We start from the raw sequence: 18041 nt of genomic DNA on the forward strand, positions 1-18041 counted from the left end.
CTGACTGCTACTGCTTGCCACCTCCCACACTGCCCCTCTTTGGTTGTGAGCAAGGCAGCGAGAGAGACAGTGAGTGGCAGGGATTGAGCAGGGGTGGCTCAGGAGAGGGAAGTGACAAGTGAGAGAGGGAAGCAGTGAGGGGGTGGCGAGCAGGAAGCAGCGAGAGGGAGTTAAGTAGGCAGAACAGCAAGTTGGTAAGAGCAGCAAGTTAGTAAGAGCAGCAAGTTAGTAAGAGTAGCAAGAGCAAGAGCAAGTTAGTAAACAGTATTAAGTAGAAAGAGGATTTTTTGGGCCAGTTAGTTCAAGAAAGCCAATAGGTTTTTAATGTAAAAATTACAGGTGAGCAACATAATCCACCCTTTTCATATGGTTTCTTATGGGAAAGTGATTTTCATTTAGCATGCTGTTTTTTTAAGAACACATTAGGAGTGCTTAGCAAGGGGTAATGTATGCATGCCAATAAATTGATAAATATTACAAATTTTGGGTATACTCTAGACATTCTTTTAGATTCAGCATCATTGTCTTTCCTATAACACAACCAATGTCCCTTACATCTTTATTGTCCAATATCACATCATATGATAGCATGACCTTGGGTCATAACATCAAAACAAAACTGAATCTTGCTCTTGGCTCCAAGCATATTTTTTAACTCCCTTCTTGAAAAATGAACCAGTTGCAATTCTTGTAATAGGAGGTTAATGACAATCAAAGAAGTCGGTTTATTTTACACAAAAACAGGAAACTGCAGAAAACATTTTTCAGGAAAATTCAGTCTTATCTTTACTTCTCCTAAGATCAAAAATAACAAATTACTCAAACTGTAGTGTAGAGCCCTCTCTGCTGCCCTCTCTGTTGGGAAAGTGTAAATAAAGTTAGTTCCATAATGGCTGCTTACAGTGAGTTTACATATGAGTCTTTTCTCAGGGCAGTACACAACAGAAAGATTGTAATGAGACTAGTTGGAATTATTTTTTTCTATTTCATTTGAGAAATTAAGGACTGAAGATATTGCAACACACTTTTTGGAACTCCTTAACTTGATTTTGAATGGTTTGAAAGATTGCTCCTTGTGCACATGAGCAGCTCAGTCGTGGGTCAGCACAGTGTGTAATTGAAAAAAATGCCACAAAAGGCACATTTGGGGACAATGGGGGAATTCAACATCAACAAACAGGACTGGTGTAATTATGAACAAAGGTATCACATTTGGTTCAAAGCAAATAAACTAGATGAAGAAAAAAATAAACATTTTCCTTACCATGATAGGGCCGAAGTAGTATCTAACTACTGTTACCTGTGATATCCCAGTACTATGGAATATGCTGAAATAATGAGATTCTGGACTCATATTATGGCACAACTAAGAAGAAAATTGCACTGAGAGTTGCATTCCCTCAAAGGAAACAGTTGTCAAGTGAGACTATTGCAGAGTATATTCTCAAGTTAAAGAAACTCTCTCACTAATGTGGGTATTTCACAAACATAAAAATCAACCTTAGAGACACGTTGGTAGGAGATTTAAAAAAAATCCAGGCCAAGCTTTTGAGTAAAGGCAGTAAGCTGTTATGGAAGGACTCCAGCAATGAGACCATTGTCAAAAAATGGCAGAAAGGGATAGCTACAGATTGCAAGGAAGTTATTTTCCTGGGCTAGCAGGGAAGGTCCACTGCCATCATATTTACTAGTCACTAATCACTCAGTTGACTGGATATAATTTAAGAAAAGTGATCTCACCCCTGTCTCTACTTCCACTCTCAGTTTTCTCACTTTTGTAGCTTGGCAGGAAGTCAATAACTTGACCTCTGACTTTCTCTCACCCTTCCATTTCAAGGGATTAAGCCAGATCAATCAACCGTACCACTTTGGAACAGTAACACAAGGCACTCTGAACAAGTGCATAGCCTGTTCAACTAAGCCCCTAATGAATGAAAGCATTCCAACATAATATACTACATCTTCCCTTCGGGATGTGTGAACAAATGTCATTACTCTTAAACTGACGCATGAAACACTATTTGCCCAGCCAATAATCAATATGTGCTGAATTTGAATCTGTATTCCCAAAAGGTGTATATTATACTGCATGTACCTGAAATTCTTCCTAGATTAAATAATCAAAACGCTGAAATATGTATCATAAAAAACAAATTACAAATATGCCATCTGATTTATTTTCCACTATTTTCTTCAGTGCAATTCTGATACACAAGACATTGGTATTCAGAATTTCTCTTGGTAGCACAGCAACCCCCTAAACTGTAAATAAGCAAAAGGCCAGCACAATTGAATGCAGCATCATTGATTGTATCAGCCAAGGCCAGGCTTCTCAAAACGATGGGGCTGAATTCTCCGGTCAGTGAGCAGAGGCAGGGCCCGCTCGCCGACGTGTGAAATGACGTGTGTTGACGTCGGGCGGGCGTCCCAACATCACCACGCGTCATTTAGATTTCCAGTTCAGCGGATGCATCAAAGACCTATTAAGGCCCATTAAAAACTAATTTAAGCAATTAAATGAGCTGCCTGTTCAACCTTAAGGTTGGCGGGCAGGCGAAGAGCCCAGGCAGCCTTCGCATTTTTCATGGAACCTCATCCACGGGTGGGATGAGGTTTCATGAAGCGTTTTAAAATTCAATAGAAATGTTAAAAATAATTCTTTGACATGTCCCAACTCATGCGACAGTGTCACATGAAGGGACATAATTTAAAAGTTTTTAATTACTTTATTTCAGGTTTTAAATATCAAACTGATCTCCCTGAGGCACAGAGGTGCCTCAGGGAGATTTCTGTGCTCTTTCACGCACACGCAGGCCCCAACTCAGGGAATCCTCCCCCGCCTGCACAGGGAGCACTCAGCACTTCCGGGTAAGCATCATGCTGGGGGGTCTAAATTGGTCCACCCACGTAAAATGGCGGTGCTGCCTCAATCGGGTTCACGCCCGCCCCCACACAATGCCCCCGACAGGGGGAAAATTTTCCCATGTTTTTTTTATTGAACACTGTAATCAGCAGCACAGAGACTGTCGGCTACCCTTGACCATAGAAGTCCTCCAAAGCCGCCAATCTCCGCCTCTTCCCCACCTATGCCAATTTATATTTAGATAGCACCTTTAAAATGTCCCAAGATGTTTCACAGGATCATGATAAAACAAAGTGTGGCACCGAGCCACATAAAGAGATATTATGTCTAATGGCCAAAGGCTTGGTCAGAGGTGTAGGTTTTAAGGAAGGTCTTAAAGAAGAAAACTGAGGTAGAGAGGTATGAGGAGGGAATTCCAGAGTTTGGGGCCTAGGCAGCTGAAGACATGGCCACCAATGGTGGAACGATTAAAACCAGTGATGCACAAAAGTCCAGAATTAGAGGAGCACAGATATCTTGCGGGTTGTGAGGCTGGAGGAAATCACAGAGATAAGGCGAAGCGAGGCCATGGTGGGATTTGAAAAAGAGGGTGAGAATTTTAAAATCAAGATGTTGCTTGACCGGGGGCAGAAGATCCATGTTCAAGTTTCTAGCCCAGGCAGATTAGGTTACAGTTTTCTCTCCCTGTAAAGTGTTCAGACTAAATGTGTTTGAGGCAGTTACAACCTATACACAGTGAGCACAATGCCACAATGGAAACATGTGCCTAATTTAGTTAATTCAATTGCATTGTTAATCATACAGGCCACAAAGATGTCAGGTTTGGGAAATTGAAATGTTACAGTGAGGTCATTATGAAGGATAAATGAACCTCAGGTTGTGAATTGGCAGCATTCAGGGGCGTGGGCTTGTGACAGATGCAGTCCTACTTGAGATATTTCTACTTGTGTATGATCCAATTAGGGTTGTAGAAGCACCATGTGGCAGGATTGAGATTAAGACAGATTTTCATGCACAGTTAGTAAAACTTTGCCCTGCATTTAATATACAGGTGGTGTTCAGTGGAAAAAAATGAAAATCTTTCACGTTCCCAATGCTAACATATCACATCAATTAAGTCATCAAGCAACAAATAATGTCATGAATTAAATATGCTCCAAGCACCAGTTCTATACTCAAACCATAACCTGTCCTTTCATTTTTTTCTCATTTGCCTGCTGTTCATATCTAACATTTTCAGGTTTTGTTTCAAAAATCCAAACATTTTTTTCCACCACACTTTCTCCCTGTTCCATTTTGTTTTCAGTGCATAACAGAGGATATTACACTTTGAATATAAAAATAGAAAGCATGTGGGGATTCCAAAGGTGGGATAGAACTCACCAATAGAGAAACTTAGAAGAGACCTGGGGATTGTCAGGAGAACAGTTTCAGCCAGCCATTCCTGTACCAGCTCTCTTTATCCGAGAAATTATCCCAATTACTGATGAACTTTTCTTTATTTCTCTTGCACCATTTAGCTAGCTAATTGCTAACATCCTCAGTTTTCCCATTAGTCACACTCTCTTGCCTAGCACTACATCCATAAATTCTATCTCATAGCCCTTACTTTGTATTTTCTTCCTATTCCAAATGTTCAAACATTTAATGTGACAGTAGACATGAATATAGCTAATGAACTAAGGCACCAAGTCAGAGGCTACTAAGCTGCTTGGTTTATTTTACCAAGATATTGCTAAGAAAGGACATTACAATCTCCATATAAGGAGGCAGTGGCATAGTGATATTGTCACTGGACTAGTATTCCAGAGACCCGCTGTAATAAGTGGGGACCTCGGTTCAAATCCCGCCATGGCAGATGGTGAATAAAAATCTGGAATTAATAGTCTGATGATGACCACAATACGATTGTTGTAAAAACCCATCTGGTTCATTAATGTCCTGCTGTCCTTAACTGGTCTGACTACATGTGGCTCCAGACCCCACAGCAATGTGGTTGACTCTTAACTGTGCTCTGAACAAGGGCAATTAGGGATGGACAATAAATGCTAGCCTAGCCAGCAACACCCACATCCCATGAATGAATTTTTAAAAATTACATCTGCGGCACTAACTATGGTCCACCCCCCTGACTGCTCCAATGAATAATGGTGAGTAGGGAAGTGCATTGTAAGCACATGTTTTGCCCCAGTCAAAATTACTTGGACATTTATATACAGCCTTCTTCTAATGAACCAAAGGCCTCTTCTATGATGTACCTACTAATAAAGTAACTTCACTTGCACTGCTATAAAAAGATTGGATCAATTAAAGATCTCAAAATGACTTGTTCCATAAACATGTTATTAAAAACTTGAACTGAGGTGTAAATTTTGGGATCTTTAGAAACACCCTTAGGGCGGGATTTTCCAGCCCCTGGAATGCTGGTCCCGCCGAAAGTCAATGGACTTCTGGCTGGGCTGCCAAACTCCCACAACGGGGCTGGAAAATCCTGGCCATAATCTCTCTGTTACCAAAGTGCATTCTGTCTAATTCTGTAGCAGATGCCATTGTATAAAATCTCTTCTTTTAGCTATTGGTATACTCATGTTTACAATTTCATTAAACTAGTGAACAGACAAAACTGTACACCATACATATGTATAAAATGTGCATATCAGAAATCACCCTTACTCTTTCTGACTCGAGGCTTGAGATTCCTGTTAACTGGAGGAGGTTCAATATCTGTAGGAAGTGTAGATAATGGCAGATTGTCTGTGGTGACTGATGGCAAGACCAGGTTTGTACAGGCTGGACTCATGGGAATGTAACCATCTGATGTGCAGTCAGCTGCAGGCATTACGGGAGAGGATCCTGGATTCATAGGGACATAGCTGTCATCAGTGCTGTCCATGGTACTACTTTGCTGTCCAGGGAGCTTCTGCTTTAATAAAGAGAAATAGTTCTGTTTACAAAATGCCATGGTGAAACATGCCAGAGCACCTGATGTGATGTATTACATTTTAAACCACAGTACCGGAGCTAACAATAGCACACACAGTGGGTTGAATTGCCTCCTTCTGTAGCTTAAGTTCTATGATTTAAATAAACAAGAGGATTGCGACAAATGCTAGGCCAGCTGTACAGAAATATATTAACTCAGAATTTGGTGGCAAAATAACAGAGAGTTTAATGCACACATGTTACTGGTGTGTAAGTCATCCAGCAACATCCGGCGAGTAAAAGATAATGAGAGTTGTAAAATGCCACAAATTGCTCGCGAAAATGGAAACACGCTTTCTAATTCTCGTTCTTAGACAGCTTCTTGTGTCTAGAGATGCATTACGCAGTTGAAGCATTACATGCCCCATTACCTCACATTTATAAACTTACACTTCCAACAATTTGTGATGCATTTTTTTTTTCCTGAGCTGAATGTTCTTCTTTAATAATCCAGCTCCTTGACCTGTCCTAATATCTCTTTGGGTAATTTAATGGTCTGTCAAAGGTGGGCTGGGAGTGAGTGGACCTGTATATTGTGGGGGGAATGTGCGGGGTGGAGATCCTGTCACCTTCAGTACTCTCCCAGTTAAGTTCAGAGCGGGAATGGTTGAGGATGGCCTTCCTGCTGGAGACCAATTGAAGCTTATAATTGGCCACTTAAGGACTGTTTAAGGACCTTATCCGACCACCGCTAGTATTCAACCAGGCAGGGGCCATGCCATGGGGAAACACTGCCAAATAAATCCTGGTGGGTACAGCTGCAGCCTTGTCGTGAGAGGGAGTGAGTGTGTGGTGGGGAAGGTTCTCTCCTTCTCCGGTATCCTATGTCCAACAGGGAGACTTGCTGATGGCAAGGAAGCCACCACCCCTTTCCCTCTCACCAGGAACCCCTGAATGGCCCCGATGATCTCATTCCACTCACTTTCACTCAGAGGCTCCAACGACAATCTTCACCCTTGGACCTCCTGCACCGTGCTCACCTGATTGGCCAGCAGCTACTTGAGGCGGGACATTCGTCCCACACCAGAAAGAACTGTGGGAAATTGTCACTGATGGAGCCGGGAATCCTGTCGGTAACCAGTCTGATTGGAACTTAGTCTCGATGGGACTCCTGGAAATGACCAAAGTGTGGTTGCCACCCAGCCTATGGAAGGACCCACCGTCACAACCATAAAGTTCTGCCCTCCATGTAGCTGAGTATCAAATGTTGTCTGATAGCTCTCCCATGAAGTGCCTTAGCACTATATAAATGCAAGTTATTGTTGTTAATGATTATATATGTATGATTTGAAGTATCTGTATGAAATGTGTTTATTTGTAGATGTGCCCAGGAGTGCCCTACTTGCTGATGACATGAGATGATTGAGGAGATTGTCAGGTCATCCGCTGAGCAGAAGCAAATGGTATCACCCTGAACAAAGTGAGGCATGATGTTATTTTTCCTGTAGTACACTAAACTCCGCTTTTAAGTTGCCCCATTCAGCATCACTTCACGTTAATGTTGTGGATATAATGACCCCTCAGCATTGGGATTTTCGCTTTAGTGTTGTTTCTCGCCGGGGCTGACATAACGTGCATGACCCAATTGGCACCAATTTGCAGCAGTTTCCCCCACTCTCTGAAACTCTCCCCCACTCCCTGAGATCCTGTTCTGCTCCCTGAGACTCTCTCCCACTCCCTGAGACTTGCTCCCACTCCCCGAGACCCTCTCCCACTCCCACTCCCCGAGACTCTCTCCCACTCCCCAAGACCCTCTCCCGCTCCCTGAGACTCGCTCTCCTTCACTGAGACTCCGTCTGCTCCTCAAGATCCTACCCCCATCCCTGAGATGCGCTCTCCCGATTGCCAGTCTCTCCTGCTTGCTGATCCTCCTGCTCACTACTCCTCCCGCTATCTGATTCCCTCCCTGACCCTCCCACTTCCTGCTTCCCACCCCAACCCTCCTGCTCCCTGCTTCCCACTCCGACCCTCCCGCTCCCTGCTTCTCACTCTGACCACCCCCCCACCACTGCTCCCCACTTCCCTCCCCAGCCTTCCCACTCCCCGCTTCCCTCCGTGACCCTCCCACTCCCCACTTCACCCCCCCCCCAACAACTGACCCTCCTGTTCCTGCTTCCCTTCCCGATTCCCGCTTACCTCCCACCCTGAACTTCCTGCTCCCCACTTCCCTCCTCCAACCCTCCCACTTGCAGCTTCCCTCCCTGACCCTCCTGCTCCCTGCTTCCACCCTCTGACCCTCCCACTCCCCGCTTCCCTCCCTGACACCATCTCCTCGCCGCTTCCCTCCCCAACCCTCCCGCTCCCCACTTCTGCCCCGATCCCCCTCCTTGCTGCTTCCTTCCCCGACCACCCCCCCAACCACTTCCCCCTCTGACCCTCCCACGCCCCGCTTCCCTCCCCGACACCATCTCCTCGCCGCTTCCCTCCCCAACCCTCCCGCTCCCCACTTCTGCCCCGATACCCCTCCTTGCTGCTTCCTTCCCCAACCACCCCCCCGCCACTTCCCCCTCCGACCCTCCTGCTCCCCGCTTCCCTCTTAGACTCACCCACTTCCCGCTTCCACCATCCACCACTCCCCCCTCCCCCCACCCACCTCTATAGACCCACCCACACCCTGGTTCCCCAGACGACCCTACTGCTCCCCACTTTCCACGCCCCCCCACCACCAACCTTCCCGCTCCCTGCTTCTCTCCCTGACCCTCCTGCTCACCAGGAGAGGGGGGCTCAGGGAGCGGGAGATTCACAGAGAGCGTTGTTCGAGGAGAGGGAGGTTTAGGCAGAGGGAGCTCTGGGGAGAGGGTGGTTTGGAATACCTCAATTTCAGGGAGTGGCAGGTTCGGGGAGAGGGAGTTTCGGGGAGAGGGAGGTTCGGGGAATGGGACAGCCGGAAGCAGGAGATAGTCAGACAGCGGGAAAGAGTCCGGAAGTGGGAGTGAGTTGGGAGCGGGAGAGAGTCTGCAAGCAGGAGAGAGTCTGCAAGTGGAAGAAAGTCAGTGAGAATTGGGGAGTGGGAGGGAGCGGGCAAGTGGGAGGTTTGGCGAGAGGGAGGTTCGAGGAATGTGAGGTTCGGACAGAGTGAGTTTCAGGGAGAGGGAGAGTTAGTGAGTGGCAGGCCTGGGGAGAGGGAGGTTCAGGGAGAGGGGGTTCACAGAGAGCAAAGTTCAGGGAGGGGAGGGTTCGGAGATTGGGAGTTTTGGGGAGAGTGGGAGGTTCAGGGAGCAGGAGGTTCAGGGAGAGGCAGCTTTGGGGAAAGGGAGGTTCGGGGAGAGGGAGGTTCAGAGAGTGGGAGGTTCAAGGAGCGGGTGGGAGCCAGAGGGAGGTTCAGGTAGAGGCAGGTTTGGGGAGAGGCAGGTTTGAGGACAGGCAGGTTTGGGGAGAGGAATGTTTGGGGAGAGGGAGGTTTGGGAAGTGGGAGGTTTGGGGATGGTAGGAGGTTCAGGGAGAGGGAGATTCAAGGAGAGAGAGGGAGCCGGAGGGAGCTTCTGGGAGAGAGGGAGAGGTTCGGGGAGATAGAGGGAGGTTGGGGAGAAGGAGGGAGCCAGAGGGAGGTTCTGGGAGAGAGAGGGAGATTCAGGGATATAGAGGGAGGCCAGGGAAATAGAGGGAGGTCAGAGAGATGGAGGGAGCCAGAGGGAGGTTCGGGAGAAGGGGTTTCGGGGAGCGAGAGCTTCAGGGAGAGGGAGGTTCAAGGAGAGGGAGGTTCAGTGAGCTGGAATTCGGCGAGAGTGAGGGAGCTGGAAGGAGGTTCTAAGAGACAGAGGGAGGGAGCCAGAGGGAGGTTCAGGAGAGGTGGGTTCGGGAAGCAGGAGGTTCCGGTAGAGGGAGGTTCAGTGAGCTGGAGGTTCGGGGAGAGGAAGGGAGCCAGAGGGAGGGTCTGGGGTAGAGAGGGAGGTTTGGGGAGATAAAGGGCGATTCGGGAGAGAGAGGGAGCCAAGGGGAGGTTGAGGAGAGGGGGGTTTGGGGAGCAGGAGCTTCAGAGAACAGGAGCTTCAGGGAATGGGAGAGGTGGCAAGTGGGAGGTACATAGAAAGAGTTAGCATATTTTATTTTAAACATTATTTCATTTGCAAATATAGGAATTTAGGAACATACAGTATTTTAACTTACAGGGTATGGTTTAATGTGTTTTTTCTGATGAGAAAGGTCCTACAGGGCTATAAATACTGATTTTACATTAGTTGTAATAGGAAAATCTGATTCACTTAAAGTTGTTTCATTTAAAGTTGCACTTTTCAGGAACACAACTCCAACATTAAGCGAGGAATGACTGTACTTATGGAAATACAACATATTCTTATGTTTCAAAGTTCAGAACACTCACCATATTTAGAGTAAACCCTTCATCTGCAGACATTATGCAGTTCCCTTGAAAATCAGTCAATGGCAGCAAATTACAGTCCTCTGTATCTGAAACACAATATTTGATTATTACTTTTGAATGTACACCACTATTGTATAACAAACAAATCAGAGAAGACTAGAAATGATACCTCCCCACCCTTACCCTCCCACGATTGAATATCCTGCTGAGAGTCACTCTCAGCTCACACATGAAGAATGGTCATTTGGCTTATGTACCAAAGAGCTGCTGGAGTCCATGGAATCACATCCCAACAATCTCCTTCAGAGACTGTGCAGTACTGTGCTCAGTTTGGTCTCCATATTTAAGGATTGATCGACTTGCATTGGAGGCAGAACAGCAAAGGTTCACTAGATTGGTCCTTGAGATGAGAGGGTTGTCCAGGATGAGAGGCTGAATAAATTGGGCCAATTCTCTCAGGAGTTTAGAAGAATGCAAGGTGATCTCTTTGAAACACACAAGATTCTGAAGGGGCTTGACAGGGTAGATACTGAGAGGTTGTTCCCCCTGGCTGGGGAATGTAGAACTTGGGCCAGAGCCTCAGGATAAGGGGCCGATCATTTAGGGCTGAGATGAGCAGAAATTTATTCACTCAGAGGGTTGGGAGTCTTTGGAACTGTCTACTCCAGAGGGTTGTAGATGATACATTGTTGATTATATTTAAGGCTGAGATTGATAGAATTTTCATCTCTCAAGGAATAAAGGATATGGGGCCTGGGCAGGAAAGTGAAGTTGAGGTAGAAGATTAGTCATGATGGTTTTGAATGGCAGAGTGGGCTCCTTTCTTATGTTCATATGAAAAGAGAAGAGGATGTTGGAGGAACAAAAAATAATGTGTTAACCTCTGTACCAGCCATTTTCTCTATTTAGCTTGTGTATTAGAACAATTTGTATCTATACATCACCTTTAACACAGAGAAACAGTCCATGATGCTGCACAGAGGCATCAAGAGGACCATGGAAAGATTTCAACACAAGAATGAGAGTTTACAATTTGAACCACTGGGGGACAAAGAGTCAATGTTGGGCAGTAAGAAAATGGGTGATGGGCAAGCAGGATATGGTACACAATGAGATATGGACCTCAGAGTTTTGCATGAGATTATGTTTATGGACTGTGGAGGAAGGGAGGTGGCCAGGGAGTCCTTGGAACAGTTGAGGTGACAAAATCATGGGCGAGGGTTTCCAGTGGAAGATGGGGTAAGATGCAGCAATGTTACAAAGCTGAACGTTTACAATGTTTGTACTGGAGAGAATATGGATGAGAAGGTCAGCTCAGGGTCAAAAAGGATATGGCTGCAATCAGTCTGGTTTAGCTTCAGGCACCATACAGGAAGGAAGTTGGTGGAATGGCTGCAAATTTTCTGGCAGTGACTGAAGACTATGCATAAATTTATTACATGGGATCAAAATTTAATGCATGCTTAAAAAGCTTCTGAAAATATGGGAATATTAATGTACATTCATCAATTGAAAAAACTGTATACATTTTAGCAGAGCAAAACCTTATAAGATGTGTTGCAAAACCTGATTCAGTGATAATACCTTTCCAATTTCTTGTTTTCTCCAGACTCGAGAGAGGGATTCTTTTGGGTACTGGTGCAGGATTTATAGCATAGGCACCATCTCCATTCTGAATCACTTTGTGTGTCTTTTCACGCTCTGTTAGTTGGTTTGGCTTTGGTGGCCTTGGGGGTGGGGTGTTGGATAAAAGGTGAATCTCTGTTACACCAAATGGCAGCGTATTGTGGTTTTTGTCAAAGTTAAAGATCTGTGAAAATGAATAAACTGACAATGGAGATGAAGATGCTGAAGAAGGTCCACTTAGATCTTGATTGGGAAGAATGACTATTTGTGAATCTTGCACATTTTTATAGACAGGAACATTACAAGATGTTTGTGTTGGGGTGCCAGTCTTGAGCTGTAGATTCTCCTGAATATCATCCGATCCTGTAAACTCGAAGGAATGATCGAGTGATCTATCACATGGTGAACAGCTGTTGCTTCTGTTAAAAGAAAATCATCTGATTCAGAAAGAGAAAGAATAAAACATTTACAGTTCTATCGCAGCTATCAAATTCTTTCATAAGCATCACAAAACACCTAATATCCAACAAACTATGTTGAAAAAGTAGTGACTTATTGTGTACGTGCAGCCATTTTATAAATGGCAAGATTCCACAAAAAACAGTGAGATGAAAGACTTGTTAATCAGCTTGAGAGAGAAATGTTGTTCAGATAATCAGGAGAATTTTGTTCTTCTTTGAATACTGCTGTGTATCTCTAGCATCCACCTGTATCAATGAAACAAGCAGAAGAGGCCTCAGTTTAAATTTAATCTGAAGGCTGATGTCTGAATAATGCAGCATTCCTTTTATACTGCTCTGAAACGTCAGCTGAGATTATGTGCTCAAGTCCTGAAGTGAGGCTTGAATCCAAAACCTTCTGACAAAAACTTGAGATGCTGATTCAAGTGCCAGGTGGCTATTGGTAAACGATGATCATTCCTAATGTATGATACTATTTCTGCTAAAGTCACTTCAAAACACAAGGTAAATTCAGATTCGTCCATTTTGATCTCACCCCTTCCAAAATACAAAACACACCATTTTCCTACTATAGTATCCAGCTGATTATTAAATTAGCGCGGTATTAATATTTCACCCACCTTTCCTAGGAAGGCCAATAACAGGCCATGTTATCACAGCAATTAAAAATGTGTGTACTGTGTCCCCCTTCCCACATTACAAGGTTCCTTTATGTAACCTTTATGTGTTAGGACAGTATCATAAGTAGTGAATCATAATGCATGCTGCTTTTAACAACCCAAGTTTCACAAGAATGTAAAGAATAGATGGGAATTATAACTGAAACTAGATTTGCTATTTGAGTAGTGTTAGGTTTAATGACCTCTACGCCATCAGTAAAATATTATTTTTCGAATTTTGTCTCATTCTCTCCTGGAGATGTTAATTCTAAGGTACAGCTTCCAGCCTTTGGTATCCTACCGTGAGGCTAGTTTTCACATGTGAGCCAAAATAGTGAGAGCTGCTAGCATATTCAACTGCAGATGATATCAGCATTGAGGCCAATCCTGTCCAAACTCAGTGTTTGGACTTTACACTTTCTAGTTGGGGAGGGTTGGGGGGCGGGGGGGGGTATCATTGGGAAATGATCAGAGAAGGAACCTTTTTGTTTTTCCTAGCCAAGACCATTAAAGTCAATTATTGTGCCCCAGCTGCTATGCCAGTGAGGTCAGTTAACTTACAACAGACCAGGAATTCAACCAAGGTCTGTATATGCCATACTTTAGAAAGGGGCATGCCTAGGCCATGTGCTCCTAAAGTAGTGCCTTATTTTTGCTTTTCAACCATGCACAAGGAGGTAAGCTAGAGGAAGGATTGAAGGCTGAGGCCTTTTAAATAAAAGCAGTCTTTTTCTGCATGAACTGCACTGCCATTGCCTTGTTGTTGTTGTGTTTGCACGTTTCCCTCAATAAAGCAATGAGTTTGCCTTAGATGGTATGTAACTGAAAAAGCAGACTGAACAATCTTATCTCCAAATGTCTGTTTGAGCCATGTGCAGTGCTACATGACATTTGTTCAGAGACTCCTGGTACCACACTGGGAATTCAGTGATGTGAGTGAGCCAATTTCTGACTCACGTTGCTGAGATTTCTAAATAATAAATAAATACTATGTCCATATCCATAAATTACTCAATGAAGACTGAAGTTGTAACCCTGAATATTCATGGTCAACACTAGGTTTCACAAAGCAAAATGGGGCAAGTTTCATCCAGGTGAAATCAGGCGAGCACAGTGTAGGCTGCAATTGGAGCAACACGATTGGTTCTCACATCCTTGGGTGATGGGAAAGAAAAATCAGCCAAGGTTCTCGCCTCTGATTGCCATCTAGTGGCCTCTGTTGAGAAGCACATGTGTAAATGTTGCATGAGAACAGGAGTAATTTCAGTTATGATTCTCTCAAAGGAGAAATTGTTCACCACAATCCACCATTTAGGCTTAGAAATAAAGAACAGTCACTTGGTCAAGGTATCAGAGAGCTGCCAAGCCTGTGATGCAGCAAAGGCCAGTGCATTCGGGGGAGATGGGGAGGAAACTGGAAGAAACTTAATTCTCTGCAGGTTGTATTAACTGACTTACTGTATTCACCATTTATATCAGTTTAAACAATAAAATGTCACTCTGACCTAACATTCTGTGAATTAAATATGTGAGCCAGTGAGAAATTAACAGAAATTGAGCTAAACTGACAATCTAAGAATGAAATTACAACAGAAATGTTAAGCGCTGTCAAAGATGAAATTGTTGGTGAATGGTGGCAAAGAAAGACAATTGTTGTGGCCCTCTACATCAACAGTTTTATTCATTTGATCTGCTCAAATCTTTTACCTGACAATATCGATTGACTTGGTCTCACATTGGGATAAAATAAGATAATCCAGGGGCATGACTGCAGAGAGTGTGGATTCTGACTCACTCCTCCTGGACTCAGCTTCCATTACAGAATCTTGAGTTGAGGGAAATTGATCTCTATTCGTTGACTGTGATGTATGAGTTGAAACAGCTGGAGATGGTTGAAGAGATGAGGAGGTGGTAGGAGAAGAGCTCCCAAGGGAATCTGAAAGAGAAATATTCATTATTTCATCCTATATTTAACATTATTATTTAGATGTTGTATGGGAACCAACCTCTAAGTTCCCCTCCAAGTCACACACCATCCTGTATTGGAAGAATTATTGCTGTTTCTTCATTGTTGTTGCGTTAAAATCCTGGAACCTCAGACCGAACAACACCGTGTTAGCATCATTACTGCACGGACTGCAGTGGTTCAAGAGGAAACGTCCTCAGGAAAATTTAAAGTGGGCAATAAATGCTAACCTTGCCAGTGACACCCACATCTTGAGATTGACTTTTTTTAAAAAGCCAGGTTACATGAAGCTCCAAGCTAAAAGCTAAACATTATGGGCATGAAACTGGTCTGTCAGCAGCATGAAGTGGGCTTGTAGCATATCGTCAGCCTGTAACATACTGCACCAGTTTTTATTTTCCATTGACTTGGAAATTGCTGCTGAGGTTTTAGCTTTCAAACTAAACAAAAGCAACACTGAGACAAGGAGGTGGTCTCCAAAAAGACTGGGAATAGTGAAAGCTAGGCTCTGATTCACTGTGAGCCCATTTCACACTGCTGGCATGGACCAATTTCACCCCCTAAACTTTACTCCAGACATTAGACTTACTGTGAGCAGGAGGTCAGCTAATCAGTACCATGTCTATAATAGAATGGACAAAACAATGTATGGTCCAGCACCCATTCTATCCCTCTGTTCAGGATGTTTATCCATTTTTCATTACTTGTAATTTAGAAGCTTAGTAACTATCGAATATAACTATTAATATAATTAATCATATTAACTATAAATATGAATGATCAAACTATATGCGATTTTATTTAATTCATTGTTTCCCTGCCCAGTTAATGTCTTTTTGCTATTACTAATTTGAGTGCTATGATGTTTCTAATATTGTGAAATGTGACATTTATCTGATATGGCTATTTCTGTAACTAATGGAATTCTGACATCTTTTATCAGAAATATGATTTTTATGATATTTTCTGGCATGCAACACATTCCTAATATCAATAGTTTTCCTCACACTCCAGCTGAAAGATGATAATGCTGTGAAATGGAACAATTTCCATTTTCAACATTGTCCATCAGCATCAAGAATTCCCAGGTCAGTTACAGTGGAGGTCAGCTGCAGAATAAAGCAGTTTTGAGCAGTGTCCACACACCCCGCACCCCCCCACCCCCCCCCCCCCCCCCCGCTACTAGGAATTCGACTGATATTGTCCAACCTAATTTCAGATAAAACCTGTGTAGCCAGCAGATAGAGATGACTTTTTACTTTGAGCCTGAATTCCACATTCTCCCCATATAAAATAATTATACACAACACAGTTTAGAAAACTGGCACAATATTAGTTAAAATTCTCATTTTATTTTCTATTTAACTTCATATATTCCCTTTAATATGTTTTAATATGCTTCCTTGTTTCTTTGTTCTCAACTTTTATTTTACCTCAGGCAACCCAGATGATTTACTGTTATTACAATGTAGCCCACCAGGGGGAACCAAAGCTAAGTCACTAGGACTGCTGTATACATAGCTGCTGCACACATTGACTGTCGCTATAAAAGCAAGAGGAAGTTAGGCATTTTTGAAAATTCTAACAATTGAAGCTAACACAAGCTTTTATTTCTACTTATCAAAACCATTTTTAGGTTCCCCAAATATTTTTCCCTGTCATCTGCATGGTCAGTCTTATTTTAAGCTGTACATTTTACTGTGTGCCTATCAGAGCTCCTCCATGATTGACTGATAGGACAGGCACTTCTGTGGGTGGGACTGATCTTGACAGTTCTCATCCTCTCACCAGCACTGCATTGTACTCCCTTCAAAGTTGGAAAAAAGAAGCGGCTAATAAGGGCAGATGAATTGGAATATCAGTTCCAATAACACGGAGCACACCTTATGTTAGGAATAAAATCGAAAAGGACAATTTTTTTCAGCTAAAATGTAATAGAGTAGAAGAACAAATAACCATGAAGCTCTTGAATCGGACGGTATACATTGGTGCAAGAGGATGAGATATGTTTCTCATATATGACAACCCTAGTCATGGGGTTTGCCAGGCCCCTGGTGCCAGTGTGGTTCAAGTAAAGCTCGTCCCAATGTACAGCTCCCTCTTTCCCCAGTACCAATGCCAGTGCCCATGAATCAAAACCCATTTCCCCACATCAGTCTTTGAACCATACATTCAACTCTCTGGTCTTATTTGCTCTATGCCATTTGCTCATGGCTCAGGTAGTAATCCACACTTTACTTTTGTAGTTCTGCTTTTTAATTTAGTCCCTGGCTGCTCACACTCCCTTAGGCAGGACTAAGAAAGAAGTTTTGTTATGTCGTTGGCACCATGGCAATTGGATCCTTCTCCTCCCAGCCCCATGTTTCTCTCCAGCCCTGGGGAAATGCCCTTAATCCTGGCACCAGGCAGGGAACACAGCCTTTGGGGCTCATGCTTTCGGCTGCAAAGAACAGAGTTTAGTCCCCTATTTTGGCCACGTCCTTTTTAAATCTCCCAGCTTGAATGGCCCCCTGTACCACGGTGCTATGGTCAATCTGCTCATCCTTCCTGCAGTCCCTGCTCCAACCCACACAGGTTGCATTAACCTGGAACTTGTTGGACAAGTTCAAGGGCTGAGGCTCCTCCTTTTGGATCCCTCCTGCCTCACATCCCCCCTGTCCCTGACCTCGGACCCAACCTGAAGGACTTAGCCTAAGGAGTGTGACTGCCTTCTGGATCAAGCTTTCCAGGTAATTTTCCACCTTCCTGATGCATCGCAGGGTCCAAAGCTCGGACTCCAGCTCATCAACTCTGAGCTGAAGCTCCTTGAGCAGCAGGCACTTACTGCTGATGTGGTTGCTGTGGATCACACAAATGTCCAAGGCTCCAGCTGTGGCACATCGCCCGACCTGCTATCTTTGGTGTATTTTGTTAAACTAATGAGGGTTTCAAGGTTTGAAATATTACTCAATGATTATTTGTAGTTATATTATTTTAAAATTATTTTTGTTGCAAATTTTCTTGACTTTTTCTGGGTTACAGTTTCACAAGCACCTCTGACCCTTTGGAACTTCACAACACCTTCATCTCTACCTTACAGAGTCAGTGTCAGGAGCCTCTTTGAGCACAGAGGGCACAATAGCTGAGCTCCATACTTTCCACACAAGCCCATTTTGTAGGAGTC

The 18041-nt window shown here is 43.9% G+C and overlaps 1 protein-coding gene across 3 annotated transcripts in view; it reads right to left on the reverse strand.

Moving 5' to 3' along the window:
• gab3 (GRB2 associated binding protein 3) overlaps positions 1–18041 on the reverse strand; it is a 147926-nt gene that overhangs the window by 14584 nt on the left and 115301 nt on the right. For 2 of the 3 annotated variants that reach the window (XM_041195975.1, XM_041195974.1), the window contains exons 3-6: positions 14620–14848; positions 11751–12211; positions 10167–10252; positions 5537–5786 (exon numbers count right to left, since the gene is read on the reverse strand). In XM_041195975.1, coding sequence (XP_041051909.1) covers positions 5537–5786; positions 10167–10252; positions 11751–12211; positions 14620–14848 — 1026 coding nt within the window. The remainder of the gene's footprint in view (positions 1–5536; positions 5787–10166; positions 10253–11750; positions 12212–14619; positions 14849–18041) is intronic. The other variant, XM_041195976.1, reaches the window with a different exon arrangement.

This window comes from Carcharodon carcharias, chromosome 9 (assembly GCF_017639515.1).
Source record: "Carcharodon carcharias isolate sCarCar2 chromosome 9, sCarCar2.pri, whole genome shotgun sequence".
In the NCBI taxonomy this organism is placed as follows: Eukaryota; Metazoa; Chordata; class Chondrichthyes; order Lamniformes; family Lamnidae; genus Carcharodon; species Carcharodon carcharias.